Raw genomic sequence first — 19,224 nt, 5'->3', positions numbered from 1 at the left:
ATGGCAACTGTCATGTGAAATATGTGAAAACCGCAAGTGACTGAATTATTGAAAGCGATACTTTTTCCAAAGGGCTCAATCCATAAAATTCCACTTTCTACACTATTTTTATTCACAGACAAAGACTCTAAAATTCAGATTCAAACATATACAAAGTTTTCCTCTTCATTGTTTTGGGGCAAAATAAGAGATGTTTGTCTCCTTACTTTTGAAAGGGAGTCAACAGAGTCTGCGGGAAGCTGGAGTCAAGGGGGGGGGGGGGGGGGGCTGTTATCGCATTGTGGAAATATAAACGGTTGAAGCAACACTCAGATAGACAAGTCACTCCATCACAGGAAAAAAAAAAACACCTGATGTTGTCAGCAAGCCAACTTTTCACCAAGTTTCTATCTTCAAACTTTTCACCCCAAAAGGGTCGACAAACATTTTTAACTCATGCGCGGTATACAGAATATTGTTGATGGTGCATACGATTAATAATTTTTAGCCTTATTACGGTATTGTGTCACATTTTGGCAAAATGACTCCCATTAAATAGATATAGACGTCTCCCAATCCATTTAGTTGCATCATATTGGAATAAAATGTTCAGTTGGTTTTAGCTGGGCAAAGATGAAATAAGCCATGTTAAAAATGGATCAAAATGGATCTTCATCCTCCGACGCTTAACACTTCTATTGGATGTGTAATTAGTTTTTCTATGCTGGTTAATTGCTGCCGCGGTTCTGGCATGTGACCTTTTTGATGTCAGTCAGTTGCTCTGTAAAAAAAAAAAAAAAAAAAAGCCTTAGTACTTGTCTTTTTCTATCTCGCCCACTTCACAAGAAAAAAGGCACCGTAAACAGGTTTATGAGACAGAATGTCACAGACTATGAAAACATTGCAGCCCTGTGAAAATCATCTCACCCACTCATCCACCACTAAACTGAGCGGTATTAGGATCTGAAATGAGACATATTGTGGATGACAGTTGTTTTATTTCTTAAGGAAATGTCATCATGGAGTCAATTGGCAGACAGCAAGAGTAAAGTAAAAAGGGGGGGGGGGGGTAAAAGTACTTTCCCCAACGTAAATCCTTAATCAGGATGAGCTTTGGATAAGGTCAAGTTTGCGTGTGGATGACAAGGGCATGTCTCAATTGCAATTGGTCACTATCAAACCGATTAAAACACAGTTGGTTTATGAGAAACCAAAAAGTCACAAAAGTGAACAATACCCATGACTGCACTGGACAAGTTTGAATTAGACACATGTCACACATTAGACAACTGCTTTGACAAGGACTGAAAGATTAAAAATCTGCTCCCATTTATACCTATGGGAAATTTAGAGTACAGGTGGTCTTCGGTTTATGGGTCGACAAGGGACTTTTTTGCAGTCCCATTCTCTGTCCCAAAGCTCTCGTAATAATTTAGCAAATGAAGTAAACTGTCATGGTCTGTTATAGTTGTCTCTTTGGAAGTACATGAGCCCTGACTAATACTTGTCAAAACGGTCACATCAGCAGGCTAGCATGTAATTAAACCTGCTTGACTACTTTGGGAAAGCAGCTGATTCTCAGAAATCATCTAGGTTCATTTAGGCTTTGTCGAGTCAGCCGACCAACTTCGGCCTTCAAGACATCGTGGGGTTCCCCGAACTAAACAAATGTGTCATCTAGAAACTAAAATTGCTGTGCAACTTGAATGGTTTGGGAAATAAAAAAACACTCACGACACAAAGGTATGAAACAAAACTAAATGTAATGAAAACAAGTGTCAGATTATTTCATCTATTTAATTTAAACTGGCTCATACGTTACTTGCCTTAGAATTTTCCCATTAAAAAATAACAGATAAGCACATACATTTTTTCATAGGCCAATTAAATGGTGGGTTAAGTCTTATTTCATTTGAGCAAAAGAAGTTTTGCTGTTGAATTATCTTTCGAAATGAAATGTTGCTTATAGTGAAAGTTTCTGTTTTTAACTCGAGACTTTAGCCTCCTCAGCCATGACTAACAGTACTTTTCCTAAACTCAAGGCTTCTCTGCTGAATATGTCAAACCAGTGCTATTACAGGCCATTTCATATAATGGTAGTCTTGTATCTCGACATTCAATGATTGGCATTTTATTGCTATTTGAAAGGTCACGGGGCTAAAACCGAAAAAGACGTCAATGTGTGCGGGCAACTCGGAGTATCTGATGCAACCTTCGTCTATCCATGACCCAGGGATGAAGGACTGTGCCGGACGGACATAACGATACTCATATAAGCATCATAGCCTCCGGCTGCACCCACCGCTGCCTCGCTCATATGTTGAATTGGACTTGAAAAAATTGTGTGACCATTTTAAAACTCGTTTGAAGACCTATTTGTATTCTTTGGTGTTTGACTGACTTTGTTGTTATTGTTCCGTTGGTGTCTACTTTATTCCAGCTGCAGCTGTTGCGAAATGCACCATAGTAGTTGTATTGTATGGAATAATTGCAATAGAGCGAGAAGACGTTGAAGCCACCCACTGGCTTTTTAATTGAAGCTCTTATCACATTGCCTGGTGTAGACACAGGGACAACAGGATGGCGTCAACTCTCTAATTGGATAAAAGTTTATCAAATGGTTTAAAAGGCTGGCAGTGATAGAGATAAAATACCGTGGTAGAGAAGCCGCCGACAGGCATGACTACTACCCGCCCGTGATTCATTTGTCCATCACAGTCGCAGTGAAGCAAACAGGAGACGCACTCAAGGTTTCCCTTTGGATCAATCGGGGGTCACACAAACGAGCAGTCGCACAATGGAAGGCGGCCCTGTTTTGACAACGGCCTTCTCAATATGACAAGCAACCTTTTCACCGGCTGAACTCACCGCACTCAATTCGATGTCAAGTTAACTGAAGGAGGGAAAGACCAAAAAAAAAAAAAAAGAATGTGTTCAAAATTGAAAATGTATCCAGCCATCCATTTTCTGTCACATGAACATACCGGATATTTCCTCAATGGGGTACCGGCTTGTAAAAGACGCATCGTATTTTAAGGAGCCTTGCAGCAGATTAAAGGAAACAAACCAATCCAACAAAGAAGTCAAATTCTCAATTCGGCGTCCATATACGGTATGAGGCGCACCTGATTATAAGTCGCAGTCTCAATTTTTCAGAAAATCAATGGATTTAAAGTGCGCCTAATAGGCCGAAAAATACGGTAACTCAAAATGAAGTCAAACAATTTACCAAGAAAATTGAGGGTAGAAGATGGAAGGATATTTCATCCAAATGCAGACTGAGTTATATAATTTAATACATTTGAAATGTCAATTCCTGCTTTCCTTAATTGGCTGTTTTGGTACGTGTCTCTTTTTGCCATTTTCAGGCTTCTGATGAACCGATCCGAAGCACCACCTGTTGTGTGACGGCCTGATAATGGCTTTTCATGCGGACACAGATTAGAACATTTTCAAAAATACTTTGTGTGGACAATTTCTAAAATATGTCAGGCATCATATCAGTATGAATAAAACACATTATCTACATATTGAATGATTCCGATTCCCAAGACTCCATTGTGGCCCACTGAGAAGATAATAGCTAGTCATCCACTGCATGCTTTGTACATAGTCCTCTGGGTCTCATGAGTCCCAGATGCTCTTTCCTTCTCCAATCTCTCTTGATCATTTGCTCGCCTTTGTCATCCCAATTTTGTTAATCCACCCCCCTCCGTCTCATTCCCTCATCTGAGTTTCTGCTGACGACAACTCGAATCTATTTATATTTCTCAAATTACTACTCTTCTTCCAGGAACATTTTGTGATTTATCTAAAAAGCTATCAACGCTGCGTGCCTGTTCTGAGAGCATGACTTACACTACACACCAAAATTGATTAATCATTTAGCAATCTGGGGCAACCATCTGCGAGCTTCAAAGTGAAAAGGACCCCAAATACGGAGGAGGCCGATTTGCTCATTAAACACTTGACCTAATATGCACCGTTTTATTTGCAGCTCCACAAGGAGTTGGTGATTTTCATGATTGCTGGATAATTTGCAGATCTGCAACAGAGAGGTCTTTAAAGCTAATCATTGATTTCATTGAGGGTTTTTTTTTTTTTTTTTTTTGGAACAGACATGATTTTTATGTTTTGGTTTTGTACTACCGAGGCTATCGTGTTTGTTTTCTCTGGCAAAGTCACATTATGTTGTGTTTTGAGTGAGTAATCGGTGTCAACAACACGCTGAGGAGCAGCTCTCTAAACAGCAGAACGTGACGTCAGTTGGAGCGAGCCTCTTTGTTTTTAGTCACATTCATGCGAGGCCAGGCTTTGCATTTGAAAACTGATCATCACATAAAAGCTATGTACTCACCAATGCACAGTATGTTTCCGGAGGATTTCCACAGGTGATGTTAGGTGGATCAAGCGTGACCTTCAGGTAGTGGGTCATGTCTGCCGCCTCTGGCTGGCAGGCCATATAGTCCCAGGTTAGTCCTTCGTCTGAGTAGATTTGGGATTTGCAAACGTCGTAGTGACCCCAAGCCGCGGGGTAGTGCTGCATGGCGGCTTGGCAAAGGCCAGTCCACAACGCCTGCAGCGTCAGTGCCAAGTAGAGGAGCATGACTGGTCCTCTCACAGCTCCTCGACTTGGAGCTGGATCACCTTATGAAGACTTCGAAACAAGGATCCCCTCTTCTACTTTTGCTTCCACTGACAGCAACGGGGGAGATGTGCGTTCTCGGTGACTTAAAGGTGTCTTTTCACGATTTCGGTGTCTCTTGGGTTAGCAGCCCATTGAGAAGAGGGCGAGATTGAGAAAGGCTAGTGAAAAAAAAAAGGGGGGGGGGCGAGGAGGAGATAACCCTTTGACGTGTTGATAAGACAATGTGTGACAGGTCTCCTCAGCTTGTCTGGCTGTCAGTCATTGTGCTCGTCTTGTGTGGCGTTCTGGAACTGTGGAGAAATGAGAAACAGAGAATAAGGGTGAGTCTATGGCGAGGATTGAAGTCGGTGACATTGTTTGGCACCACTGCAAGGTGGAATGCAAATACGTTGGTGTTTGTAGACCAAGATGAAGAAATGGTTTGCTAATTCAATGTAGCGACTAGATGAGTTAACCGTTAGTTTAGCCTCTTTCATGTTTTTAGTTTTTATTTTTCTATATTCCTTTTTATGTCCATATTTCTCAGCGGTCGCCAAGTTGTTTTCCAGCAGAAAATATATTTCTAAAACATGACATGCGTGATGGCAGATCTGTCTACAATCACAGGAGCACCTGGCATGCCTTGGGGTATTTCTGTCACAATAGACATTGTACAATTCCTCTTCTCTGCTCTGAGAACAGAGCAGTACCACGTGGCTCCCAGTGGAATAAAATAAATGACGGTGATGGGAATGGTAGCAAGTATCGGTTCAAAAAAAAAACCAGCTTCTTAACTTTAGTTTCAGACAAAGTACTTTAAGTATGACCAAGTGCGCAGAAAACCATGAAAAATTACATCAACACCAATATGGAGAATATGGGCAAAAACTGTCGTGTATAATTTGAAGCAAAAAAAATCAAGTTGCCAACTGTTATAAAGGTCTGAGAGGTTAAGGGGCCCCTTAAATGTAAAATAAGAGAATGTGAATGGGCGAGAAGTCAGCGGGTGAGGAAGCAGCCAATTATCCAGAAGAACTCTTGGCACCGGGCTCCCTGTCTCCTATTAGGAGACATACTATTACCGTGTTAAGGGGCACACTAAAGAGCTCCCTGGAATGCTGACTGCATGTGTGCATTGCTTTCAACCTCAATCATATACCAGCGATACATTTTGGGTTACCAAATTGATGTTCACGCAACATACATCTTGCCTAACCGAACATTACATCATCACCTATGAGTCATGGACAGTGACTAAATGTGAGGTCAGCGCTATTACTCCACAATGAAACAAATTCGTAATGCCCGATAATTTCAAAACAACTTCAGCTCGCAAAAGGATAGATTCAGCACTAACCAAAGCGGACTTATTAAGGTAAAGCGTCGATACGATGGATGCCCCCCCCACCTTCTTATTTTTAATTTCACGCATTTTATGCATTTTCAAGGGCAATTTCTTCCACAGCTTCTGTCCTGCCTCTTTTACTTTCATCTTCCCTGCCTCTCACTGTTTCATATTCTCCACCAGTGCCTCACAAAAGCAGAAACAGGGCAGAGGGAAGGCCAGAAAGACAGGAGGGCAGACAGTCGGAGGTAGATGAAAGATAGATAAGGACAGAAGCTTCTGTCTTCTCTGCTCATTTTACCTGTTAATAACCTGCCAATATCGGACCGCGCTCCTCGTGAATAAACATGCAAAGAACGGAGCAAACACGCATTCCTATGGAACCACGCCGAGGGGGCTTGCCTTCCAGTCAGCTCGGTACGTTTCCACTTTTTAAAGCCTACAAGTGGCTGCCTTATGAACTTTTAATCATGTCGGCAAATGGCTTCGGCGCTGTTTAAGTGCATGAGATGTTGGCTGGTTGATGGAATGTGACATGTGGGGTGGGGGGGACAGTACAGCCCCCCCTCCCTAGACTTCTTTTCCATATGTGATTCCCATAGCCAACATTGTCCAGTTAGTTCCAAGCCACATACATACAAGCCTCCTCACATCCAGGATCAAGTGCAAGCACATGTCTGAAGACATTGAAGGGCAATCAAAGTGTGACTGCTCAAGACACGCTTCACTTGCATCCACTGGCCTCCATCTGCCACAACACATTTTTTCCACCCCCCCATCCTAAACACATAGACGTCCTCCCTTGAGTGGCCCGGCCTGGTCTGACACATGCACTCTGTTTGTGCAGGGGCAGCACTTTTGACGGGGCGACGTGGAGCCTCTTGCCCCCGAGTTTGAGTCGAGAGCCCTGAGGCGTCAGTTACTCCTGTGGCACATACAAGTGGCGGGCGTGCAGGCACCTTACGAGAGGGCGAGACAAACCCCGCCTCTGCCCCCACCCCACACACACACACACACACACACACACACACACACACACACACACACACACACACACACACACACACACACACACACACACACACACACTGCGTCTCTTTGCGACACAGGAACACCTAATGCATAATTAAAAACACTTTTCCTAAAAGGCAGTATGCACATTACTCTGCAGCCTCAGTGACATGCTTGGATACTCAAAAGTGTCCACTTTAGCTGTAAGGAAGATGCTCACTTGCGTTAAGCAGGAACTACCGTGGAGAAGCCAGAAAAAGAAACAAATGTAGGTAAAAAAGCAAGTGGCAGAAATAAATTATTTGACAGAAAAACGGTGAGCGTTCATATTTTTTCAGACACTTTTTACTTGCTTGCCACAAACTTAAAGTAATTAACGCCTGGAGAAAAACTGTAGATGGAGACAGTTATTAAAAAAAAATAAAAACTCTGAAATTGTGGCATGTCGACTCTTAATTTCACAACGGAATATAATTGGGCTATGTTTAAACTACAAATTAAAAGTGCACTCAGTTGTTGCCTTCTACCTGAATTCAACTCTAAACTAATTTTGAGGTCATTTTACATTGTAACAATCATCAACAGTCATACATCTAATTTGCTGAGAATAATTCAACAAAATATTTTATTTCACTGGTAGCCTCAAGCACATGCAGCCCCATTCTCGCCCCTATAATGCATTTGAATGGGAAACTAAAGCACCTGATTAAAATAGGCCGAGGGAGGTCTAACTATAACGGGCAGCTTAAATGATGACAAATTTAATGCCAGTGGAGACATGCAATCATGCTTGATAGATGAAGAAAAGCGTCAATGACTTCCACAAGGGGGCGCCACTAATGAAATTTGGAGATATAGTACCGGACAAAAGCGCAAAAAAAAAATAATAATAATCGGTGCTTTTGGAAGCAAATCCTATTAATGACATTACAGAAAATACTTTTGCACACAAATATTCAACTAAACTAAGCAACTGGATGAACTTACAAGTGCTGAAAGTCCATTCGTGCAAATGTTCTCCAAGGTCCCCGGGCTCATCAACAAGTTCATCGGAATGATCATGAATGAAGAATGAAGCGTTTTTAAGACGCGCTCTTGCAGGCGCAGCAAAGTGATGAGTTCGCACGTCAGTCTCGCTGCACACACCACCATTGCTCTATTTGGACGATCGAGAGGATTGTCCTGTCACATGAACACCAATGACTGATGGCCGTCCTGGGGGCTCGCTCAACACCGCGCGTCATGGAAACCGGAGCACTTCTGGACACTAGCTCCAAAGTGTCCATCATAGTCCCTTCCAAGTCTCATTCCATCCATCGCGCGGATCGACTCTCCGATGGTGGCACTATCGTAAAACAAACTTCACGCTTGGATCGCGCCCACCTTTCTTCAATTCTGGACATGCACGCACTAAAGAGATGATCTTGCCATCACAATCTTCACTTATTGATTCAGATGCGAGATGTGGCGGCGAGGAGGATGGTGCGCTCCCGGGCGCCCGCTCAGCTTTGCAACTCCTCCACCGCGCACACCTATGGGTGGTCTCCTCCCCTCCCACCCCTACCCAGCCTCCTTGTCCTGCCCTTCTTCACCGCGCCAAACATCATCCCCACCCAAGCATGCATCCACCCACACGCACGCTCATGCAATCTCTTTTAAGACGCACATACGAGTAATATATATAGATATATTTTAAAAATCTTATATTATGGAGTAGAATGAGGAGCGTGTTCGCCTTTATTGCTTATATGAATAAAAAAATAGATATATTAGAGAAATGTAAATGTAGTCATCTCACAGAACAAAACATTTGCAAAATAAACGTTGACCTGCATGCAAAAATAATTGCGCAAACATTACGACAATGTATTCTAAAATTGGGGATACCCTATTACCAAAGTGTGAGCTGTTAAACTTGCTTTGATAAAAAAAAAAAAAAACTTTTAAGCATGGGTAAAATCATCAAAAGGTTGATTATATATTTCACCGCATATTTAACGAGCGCAATTTGTTGCGTTTAATTCAGAAAGTGAATGAATTGCTTGTGAGGTAATAGCACGCAATCTTGCAGTATATGTATGATGCATTTGCGTCGATCTAGGCTTTTAAGATATAAAAACATTAAACCTGCAGACACATTATTGTGCTAAAAAAACTAATTAACGTGACGTGACTTAATGACACATTTCCACATAATTTAACGCATAAACTTTGACATTGGTAGAGCAAAAATAAAATACAATTTGCGCACATCTTCACAAACATAATTTGAAAAAAAAAAAAATCTGTGTGGGTCTTAAAAATGTCACCTGACCACAAATCGCATCCCGGATTCGGCGCGCATCTACTAACAAATTAAAAGTTTCAACACCATGACGGAAATGCGTTGTGCACGCCTCTCACCTTAGTCTCAGAGCCCCGTGAAAAGCCGGCCATGCTGCCTGTTGCAGCCGCCCAAATCCGCTTTACGACGGGACATGTCAACCGCAGGTGCCACCAGCTTTGCGTCCGCCCTTCCACTGGATGGGAGACAGCTTCCAGTCCAGCCACTCGAGCACCTGAAGAAGCGACCACGATTTGGAGACAACAATACTAGAAAAAATACCTTTGAACTCTCCTACGAGCTGTGCAATTGTTTAAAAGTTTGCAGAAATGTTCAGGCTGCTGGATGCAAGCATTGCAAGTCGCTCTGGTAGGTAAGGAGGGGGGGGCGTTTGGCGTCAGAGGCGCAGAGTGAGCGAGCGAGCCGAGTGGCTGCACACATGCAGACAATATTGGGAGCCTTTGACAGCTCAAGTTGATTTCTTTGCAGACAGCAGCTGCCAGGGAGCCACCACCTTGAACTGCACTTGTTTTATTCATCAAAGATGCCTCGGTATCAGCACGTCACAAGTTGAGAAAAAAAAGGAATATGTGCTACTTTTATTTTTTATTTACATTTTTTGTTTTTGTTTTTTTGCAACAGCACTCAGAAGTCAGACAGCATCTTACGGAGCAAGAATGCATGAGATGTTTCTACTGCGAGCTTTTTGTTACGTGCTTTTAAGAATGAAAATTAAGACCCTAATGTGTTATAAATAATAAAACACAATAAAAGAGTATGTAAAGAACTAAACTGGTTTAGTAAACATAATTGTTACTATATGTTGGGATGAGCCAGAAGTCGCATTTACCTGAGTTGTGTACCATTCAGGGGGCGTGGCCTACTCAGTGTCAGGTTGGTTGCTGGTTCCATATGCCTGTCGTCATTTTCAGTCATTCTTTGGAGATGGAATTCACATCTGAACAGAATTATTTTCAAAATTATCCGTTTTTCTTCACTAGAATACCCCAAACTTGCATATTTTGGCACAGGTGTTGCAAATGGAGATACTTTTCCAAATGAGTCTTATAATTTATCTTCGACGAAGAAACTAAAAGGACATTGAGATTAACATATACTGTATGAAGACTATTAATGAAAAGCAAATGGTAACCGATATTTTTATGACACAAATCATGGAGGAAATCCGAAATACGCCAAGAGGCCTCATAGCTAAACGCTTGACAAATGTTCACTTTTCAACAATATTAAGTCGTGTCATTGTGTAAAAAAATATCAAATATAGCCATCCTAAGGAGAATATAAGGGGCAAAGTGGATTTTGACAGCAATTAATCCCTGTCATGGATCAACGCAATAAACGCAAGCATGGCAGATGTAAAGCACACAAGCATGATCGCTGTTGCTTCATCATTGTTGGACTCGTCAAGGGTGGGGACGGCGGAGACAGCTCTCCTTGCAGCCGTCTCTCTCTTTGTGTCTGCCTCTTAGCCCGAGGGCAGCTTGCCTGTCATGAACCTCTTTTTCTAATTCACTCTGTGACAAGACAGAGGTACGCGGCGGCAAGCTAACAAAGAGACACTTTAAGTCGAGACTAAAATACGTGTTCACTCCGGATGCATTTTGGGATGGTTATGTTAATCCATGGCTTCCTCGAATATGTTTTTTATTTTTTTTATTCTAGAGTTAAGCCTTGAAGAAATTAACCAAAGAATATCTGGCGGCCACTTTAAAAGACTCAAATGTAGCTAAACACAATTGCATAATATAAGCGGTATCCCAAAAAAATATTTTTTTCTTTAAAGAGAGTTAAAGGTGCCACTGCCAATAAAATGCCCCTGCGTCTAATAAAGTTCCTTCCTTTTTCCTCGCTCGTCAAATCACATAATAGTGAAAATTGATGGACAAAGCGTCCCTCTCTGGACAACACCAGCCATGGCTATATTTGATATATATATAAAGAATGTTTGATACCATATTTTATCAGACCAATTCTAGTCAAAGTTTGAGTATACCAAGTGTCAAAAATAAGTATTTTTAATAGAAAAAAAATCCCCCTTCAAAAGAATATACCGATACCAAGTACCGATACCCTGAAATAAGGTTGGTATCAAATAGTCTTTGTGGTACTTGAATTCCCTTGGGTGTGATCCAGGTGAATGGCGTGCTAAACCAGCATCCTTCAGGGAGCGATCCCATGGTAAAAAGTCACTTCCCATTTCAATATGGGATGGCTTGAAGGAGCGAATCAGGTCAGTCTTTGCGCTTATCAGCCCGGCGCTAACCCTGGGCTCCAATCTGCTGCAAGCAGACCTCCAGCGTTGATCCAATCCTATATGCTCTTCTAAGCCCATGCACCAACTTGGCAAAATTGAAATATCATATTATGTTATAAAACAATACCTGAAAAGAATTACACGGAGGCATAATCCAAAAAGTGCATGATTGAAAAAGGATTAGCGACCTCGCACAGTTTGGTAGATTGTACGAGAGTAGAGCGCCTCAGGTCTACCCTGTTTTGGTTTACGTGCTTCGACTAGTGATTTGGTTTCTTAACAGGCACAGGGCAGATCCGTCCTTGTTCTATGACGCGCGTCCGTCCGTGCTATCATGCCTCAGTGCTTTAAGACAGATGTATTTGAAAAGACGGCTGAGATTTGCAGCCCAAGGCCAAAATTAACAATGTTTTATGGCTGTTGAAAGAAAAAAAATGTAGCACCATGCAACGGACACGGAATCTACGGGTCAGTTCCGATTGCTCATGGTAATGATGATAAATAATCTGCTCGGCTAGCGAGAAGAAATGAAGCCCACCTCTTGGGAGGTTGGTCCACCAAATTAGCTTTTGTCAATACTGTGCTCCTAATTTGTGTGCTTAGGATGTGCTGACAGAAATATTGCTTACTGTAACTGACTGCGGGAATTGAATCCTATTGGCTTATTCATGCTGTCATTAGCATACAAGGATGAATGAGTGGCCGTGATTAGATACGGACGTCGCCAGTCAGGTTTCAGCGGCGATCGAAAAGGAAGATGCTTGTAAACACGTTCAATAATTTGTTCGCTTTTAATTGATAGCACAAGCGAGAACAATATACACTTTAGAAATGTTTACCTGGTAATTTAAAAACAATGACTTAGACCTGCCATCACTGCTGAAAATTGAAATAATTTCCTTTCACTTTTTGTAATTGTTCCAAAAACTTTATATAATTGGATCAGAATTTGTATATATAAATTTTTGTATAACACGTCATGAAAATGAGGACTGCATTGCAGAAATATAGAAAAGGTAATAATTGTAACATCAAATGCTTTTTTGATATATTTTATTTAAAAATGCATGCACATTCATATCAATGATATTTCCTAAATTCAACAACTTTCCATAATTCCCTAAACTAATAAAATACTATTCTACTATGACACCAACTTAATTGTTTCAGAGTACAGCAAACTACGACAATGTTTCAGAGGTCCAGTCAGGGATGGAAAACGTCTTGGAGTGTGTTTTCTGTTTTCCAATCGTGTAGTCCAGGTGGATGCATACATGTCTGTCGCTTTCCTCCGATGGGTACATGTTGATCTCCCCGGTCACCAGTGTGTCTTGCATCACATCCACGGGCTCATCCAAGTACAAAACGGCCTGTTTCCAGTGAGTCTCAGGTTTGAACGGAGACGTCGAGAGAACCAGTGGTTGCTGTTTGTCCGGACTAGGGAAGGAGACGGTGAAGTAGACACAGAATGCGTTGACTAGAGCCGAGCCAAAAGACTCGCACCTGAAGTGACCCTTGACTGACCGCAGGTGCTCCGCCATGGTCGTGTACAAGTCCAGCTCGGCGAACCGGGCCGGATGGGACAGCACGTCCTCGCCGGTCACTGGACTGACAGAAATATCTGAGTTCTTGATGCATTTCCTGGCAAAGTCACTCATAGATGACATGTCAACGCCGTAATTGTCTTTGACGGTGTACCAGAAGTGTAGGCGGTCCTCCACTACCGGCTCACAGATGGGGGTGATGAAAAGTTCGGCTTTATCGGGCAGAATGATCCCGTTGGGCTTTTTCAACCACTTGTCACGGGCGTACAGCACCGAGTTGAGCATGGACTCATGCAGGAGCGCATAACCCATCCACTCGCTTACTATCACCTCCACCATCTCCGGTAGTTCAACACTCTCAACAGTCCCTCGTATGACTTGGATTTTGTTCTCCATGTTATTCTGTTGGACTATTTTCACAGCTTGCTCGGCAATGGAACACGCTTCAACGGCGTACACTTTCTTTGCACCGGCTTGGACGCAGAACATGCTTAAAACACCGGTTCCTGCCCCGACATCCAACACAACCTTCCCTCGAATCGATTCGCTATTCTTCAGAATGGCTAATCTGTACGTATTGGTTCGTACATGGTCCGCTATCATTTCTTCGTGTATTGTCACATCGGAATAGCTATCAAAGTAAAGGCTGTCTTGTCGGGTTTTATCGAATTTTCGCTTCTTAGCCACACGAGACATGTTTACCAAAAGGTAGTAGAGGTGCTTGTCGAAATACTTCCGCAATGGTATTGGATTTGATATGGGATTTGTAGTTTTATACAGCCCGGGATGCACTGACGTGGATGTACAAACGCCTACATTTCCCACAAGTAAGCGACAATGACGTAAGAGTAGAATGGTGCGTTCAGGGACTGAGAGAAGGCGGTATATATGGCTTTCGCTATACTACACAAAATTTCTATTTTCATATCTTTCTGTTTATTCAAATGTTTTATTAGTCGACTTTTTGGATAACATTTGAACATCTATGCCTCGTTTTGAGTGCTTTATCTAGACAGACATCCTGTTCACCTTCTAACAAGCTATGTGCAAGACTTGTGAAATTTCCCCAAAAGTTATGGCAGGCAGAACTTTTATTCTGATGGTCCTATGGGACTTTCAGATACCTTGGCCAAACGATACCGGACAAACGAGCAGAAGCTGTATTTTGTGTTCTAATGATGAAAACAGCAGTCGGTTGGGGAACAAAGCAAAGCAAAATGTGAGATTTTCAATTTTTAGGAATGTGGAAGAATAATGTGAGCTGTAGAAATCACTGATTTACTTTGACTACTTTTTAGATCCTAATTACCAATTGAAATGTTTTGTAATTAAACAGCAGCCATCACGACATAATGTGTTGAAAGAAGCACTTTCTATACATGTTTAAGTGTTGAACGCGTGTGTAGGGGGGCAGTAAAAATCTAAAGAAGGTTGGCTTTGCACGAAGGCAGCTGTTCTTCCTCTTGGTCAGCTTGCATGGCCTCATGGGAGCTGCCTGTACTCTGTTCGTAATACCGGACCTGTCAGCTCCGGCAACCGACACCTAAACACGATCACAACATTCTCCTGGAAGTGCACACGGGCGTGGACAGATTGCAGTCACGCAATCCACACAATAACATGAAATGTATGCAGAGGGACCTGCAAAAGCGTTTGAGGGGGGGGGGCGAACATCTTGACGACAATACTAAAGGGCAATGACGATCAATATGAGGCTGGTTTGACTCACCAAAAAAAAAAGCCCCAAATATGTGAAGCTGGTCTTTCATAACATTCACATCCACTTTGTCTTTTCTAATTGTATTAATGGAAAACAACAGTGAAAAGCAAAATCTCTCACCCCGGGGGGGTTTCCACTCGAACTTATTTGTCAAGTCACCAACCCAGCGCACACACCGTCGCACCAGCCGGTCCCATAGCAAGACCTCAACCCGTCAATCCACATCCCAGGAAATCAATTCATTAATTACAACCACTTCCCTGTAGACTCACTTCCCTCATGCATCCAAATATCAGTGACAGTACAATGCAATTAAGTCTAATTACCAAGTACATGCCCCATTTGGCGTAGAAAGGAGGCCTGGGCTGGCTGCTTAGGAGAGAATAACTGCCCATTTTATAAAAAAAATAAATCTAAAGTATTTTAATCTTTATGTAATGACGACATTTATATATACTAAGAGTAAAGTGGATATGCTCCAATGGAATTCTGCTATATTATTATTTCAGACTACAACGGCGTGGCCATACATGATGAAAATTGTAAAAGTGAGAAAACGTTTGGGATTGTTATATTTTCATTGTATGAATCCAATTCTCAAGTTTTATCTGGGATAATGAGAAATTGACTGAAACCACATTTCCCAAAGCAAATATGTCGCTGGGGTCTTTGAGTTGAAAAACACATTAAAGCGTAATGATGGTACTCTATTATGCTACCTTGGACTCTTAATGTGTTAACATTCTTTAATTAATACTCAACACATTTGAATTCAGCTTGTGAACTTAGAATTCAACTTTTAAAAAATGTCGACTTTTTATTTTTGTGATACTTTTTGTCTTGTTGGTTCTTTTCGTATGTAATACTTCCGCCCATGTATTTCGAGACAGGTTTAAGTCATTTATCGAGAAAGAATGAATTAGGAAGGCGATGTCACCTGCCATGATTCGGCCAATTACTTTTTCTTGTCTCGCAGGTAGCGAGCGTGTCGGCTTTCCGCGGGTCATTTCATGGTAAAAAATTATGACTTCGCAAGCAGCCGAGGGACTCGGAAAAGTTGTAGCAGAAAATGTTCATTTGTTCTAATTACAAGGACACAATAGTTCAAATATCTTCATTTTGTTGTCAACAAATAGACTGACGCACAGGTTTGGTATTTTGGAAGCGATAAGGCGCTCCCGGCTTGTTCTTTCCGTTGACCTTGGTTGTTGCCAAGTTAAAAAAAAAAAAATCAATGCTCTTTCAAAGAGACACACGGCAGTATTCATTTTCTGTTAAGGTGCCGTGCGTCTCGCCCTGAAGGTAAGATAGCCTAAGAGTAAACCTGTCCTGGTAGGAAGACATTTATCTGAGCTGACAGACCCACGGACGTTTGCACAGAAACACGTGCTGACCACAAGAAGCAAGTCTTGAGATTTAGTTGTAGCGTATTGGTTACCTTCAAACAAATACAAAATTCCATTTAAGCACATTAGCGCAACTGCTGTGTCTTGCGTGTCTAATTGCATCCATCGACCTGTCCACAACCTCAACTGCTTGAAATGAAAATATGAAATTAAAGAACTTCAGTAGACAGATAAAGGATTTGCTGCCACATTATCCCCATGTTAAGAATTTCAAATGGAAACGAGAGAGCCCGAATATATGGGGGATTGTTTTGCTTTTCTGGGATCACCGGGTTGCTTCCATTTTCAAGACTCGGGGAAAACAATACCACTGTTATCGTGAAAAAAAAAAAAAAAAAGGACTGTCTTAATGTACAATCTTTGTCAGTTTAATCTCTTAATCTGATTATTTTGTTCAATGCATTTACATTTTTGAATTATGGCAAGCACCGGGAGGGAATATAAAGGAAAATGGATAATGAGCTGCTTAACAGCTTAATGGAATAGTGCCGTAGCCTGCGAGCCATGACAGCCGTGATTGGTCGTTTGTTTACAACACAACCCCTCATTATGTTCTGGCCCGATTTCTCTCTGGCACACTCCAGAAGCGGATTATGCCAAGTAAAATTTGGACTAACCACAAATTAAATCCCATCACCACAATCCTGACACATTTTTCACTTTCAACCAAAACAAAGTTCCAATTAAATTAACGAAACCCGACGGTACTCCGAGTCAGTCTGAATTTGAACGGGAAAGTCAATTTTTCAGTTTTTCTATTGTTAGTCAAAGATGACCGAAAGCGAGTCTCGCCTCGGGTGGTGTTGATGTCCTCATGTGAACCCGTAAAAATAACAAAGTGTGCCCACAGGCAAAGGCTGTCCCGAAGCAACATAAACTTACTGTTACAGTTCATCACCAAACACATTCCCCCCCCCCCCACACACACAGCTCATTGCTCCATCCAAAGCCGCATTTTTCATCAGGATGTTCCATATTTTTTGGAGCATAAACAAAGAGAATTGTGCAGTTATTTTTGTCCGGTGAATAAAAAAAACAACAGTGGCATGTGAAGAGAGGCTGCTACTTTCTGAAAGTGTTGAGAAAGCCTTTAATTTGCATTTCAAAAAGTTACACTTGGGGATCCACGCCGAGCCTAACGGCCTCACCCCCCCCCCATCCCCACCCCCTTCCCTGAAACAATGACATCATCTATCCAAAGCAGCGCTCAGCTTGAGCACTTCAGTTCGGACCTCTAATTGGCCGGGCAGGAAGTGCCGGGAGGGACATTACATTGCAGTCTTAAATGGCTACTTTGGGCTGCTGCACTGGATATTTAGTGAACCCGGGTCATTCTCTATCCCCAGAGAGTCAGTTAGGAGCATGCTATATTGCCTGCAAGAAAGTGCAAAGACATACAATGGGCTGTAAACGACAAGATTCTGCAGCGAGGTCCCAGAATACAGTCGAGGTGGCGTGTAATCACTGGATGAGGTGAAATATTGTCCCTCTGCAACTAATGAGGTGTAAATAATCATCAAGGTCTTGGTAACCTATTTTACCTTTGTTTTTACACTTATTTTTATTTTTTATTATTTGAAAACATGGATTTTTTTTAACTTACTTTATCAGAAACTAAAAATAATGATGACGGATTGGCTGCCGATTACTTGAGATGATTTGTTGTATATTATAATATTACAATTATCCCATCGCTATGGTCTGTATTGAGATTCTTACAAGTGCTTTCACCAGCAAAGATAAAAAAAAAAATAGTTCTGGCCACCTTCTCCGTTACTTGACAACTCTATGAATACAGTCCCGGGTGTTTATGTGTGACATACTAACATCCAAATGATTTGCCTGTCTAATGAATGGCTGATCTGAAAAAAAGCCAGCAGCTCTTGTGTGTCTCTATCAATGGGAACACATTTCTGGAAGATGAGATTGCACAGTTGTATGTAAATTAAGTGGAAACAATCCCGGCGCTCAAAGCCTTCCAGTCGTTTTTTTTTTTCCCTCTTTCTCCCCGCCATTGTAGAAAATGATGATCAGATGATAATAATAATAATTTCAAATTGAGATGAGACTCAGTAAATGACACGTTTATTAGCCAGTAAACACACTCAATTACTAATTCTACCTCCGGGTTTGTCCTCAGATGGGTCTCTGCTTTTCTTCAAGGTGACTAATTTAATTCCCTTGATTTGGCCTGACCTTTGTCAGGATTGTTTTGATGGCAATGATTTCCCGTCCTATTGCTTGCAGCAAGAGCCAACAAAGCAAGTGAAGGGTTCTGGTTTATCTTCGTGGGCCTTAGATGAAATGTGAAGTGAGCTGTAAAGAGATACTGTATGTCACTCGGGTTTACTACCGTATGCAGAAACACGAATCCCGGTAGATTGGGAGAAAATGTATTGGAGCTTCGTAAAATGAGCAATGTTGATGGCTTTTGGAGGTCATTTGAAATAGCAAACATATTTCACACGCAACAAGTAAGATCTATAAAAAAACGGTGTTTACTGTATTCCGAAACGTTGACCATCAGTCTCCGACGCAGTCAAATCAAAAGCGCTGTCTGACTTCAACTACCGCTTGCTATCTCGCCAACGTCATCTTATCAGACTCCTACAGAGCTTGTTGACGAGCTGATCATTTGTGTTGGAGGAAGGGGGGGAAAATCATTTCCGCTTTGGGTCCAGGAAGTGGACAAACTAAATACCAATGTTGGAGTCGATGCAAATAATATTTCATGCTCTTTTTGCGACACATTCTCCACATCTGTCACAGAAGGCGACATACCTGCATTATTACAACCTTGCTTATCTTTCCTGCTTTTTTAACTGCCAATTCCTTATTCTCTCAGCGTCGTATAAACCGCTGAGTGAAAGCTGGGTATATTACTTTTTATTACCCTGCACTGGAAAGTCACCGCGATAGCGCTCTAATCTCGGGACAGGCGATGATATTCGTTTACATGGCGTAGGGGCTGGCACAGATGACTGATAAGAATAA

General features: G+C 41.9%; 2 protein-coding genes across 7 annotated transcripts in view; both read right to left on the bottom strand.

Moving 5' to 3' along the window:
• The window catches only part of ntng1a (netrin g1a), an 89,653-nt gene that overhangs the window by 33,654 nt on the left and 36,775 nt on the right, over positions 1–19,224 (bottom strand). Inside the window, exons 4-6 of the mRNA XM_085939102.1 lie at positions 10,136–10,243; positions 9,366–9,520; positions 4,337–4,917 (exon numbers count right to left, since the gene is read on the bottom strand). Coding sequence (XP_085795228.1) covers positions 4,337–4,585 — 249 coding nt within the window. The 5' untranslated portion in view covers positions 4,586–4,917; positions 9,366–9,520; positions 10,136–10,243. The remainder of the gene's footprint in view (positions 1–4,336; positions 4,918–9,365; positions 9,521–10,135; positions 10,244–19,224) is intronic.
• prmt6 (protein arginine methyltransferase 6) lies at positions 12,399–13,871 on the bottom strand. Of its 6 annotated transcripts, none has more exons than XM_085939128.1 (3): positions 13,259–13,871; positions 13,064–13,168; positions 12,399–12,997 (listed from the first exon to the last, which is right to left on the bottom strand). In XM_085939128.1, exons 1-3 carry the CDS (start codon positions 13,798–13,800, stop codon positions 12,742–12,744), a joined length of 903 nt encoding a protein of 300 aa, XP_085795254.1. In that variant the 5' UTR covers positions 13,801–13,871; the 3' UTR covers positions 12,399–12,741. The 6 variants fall into 6 exon arrangements, with proteins under 6 accessions (XP_085795254.1, XP_085795255.1, XP_085795251.1 ...); XM_085939129.1 differs by having other exon boundaries at positions 13,085–13,168; XM_085939125.1 differs by having other exon boundaries at positions 13,064–13,869.

This window comes from Syngnathus leptorhynchus, chromosome 19 (genome assembly GCF_054491065.1).
Source record: "Syngnathus leptorhynchus isolate UIUO chromosome 19, UIUO_Slep, whole genome shotgun sequence".
Lineage (NCBI taxonomy): Eukaryota > Metazoa > Chordata > Actinopteri > Syngnathiformes > Syngnathidae > Syngnathus > Syngnathus leptorhynchus.
This window is presented reverse-complemented; position numbering and strand designations above follow the sequence as displayed.

Excerpts from the sequence above, each read along its gene's own strand:
- prmt6 (XM_085939124.1), bottom strand. The coding sequence starts at position 13,800 with ATGTCTCGTGTGGCTAAGAAGCGAAAATTCGATAAAACCCGACAAGAC.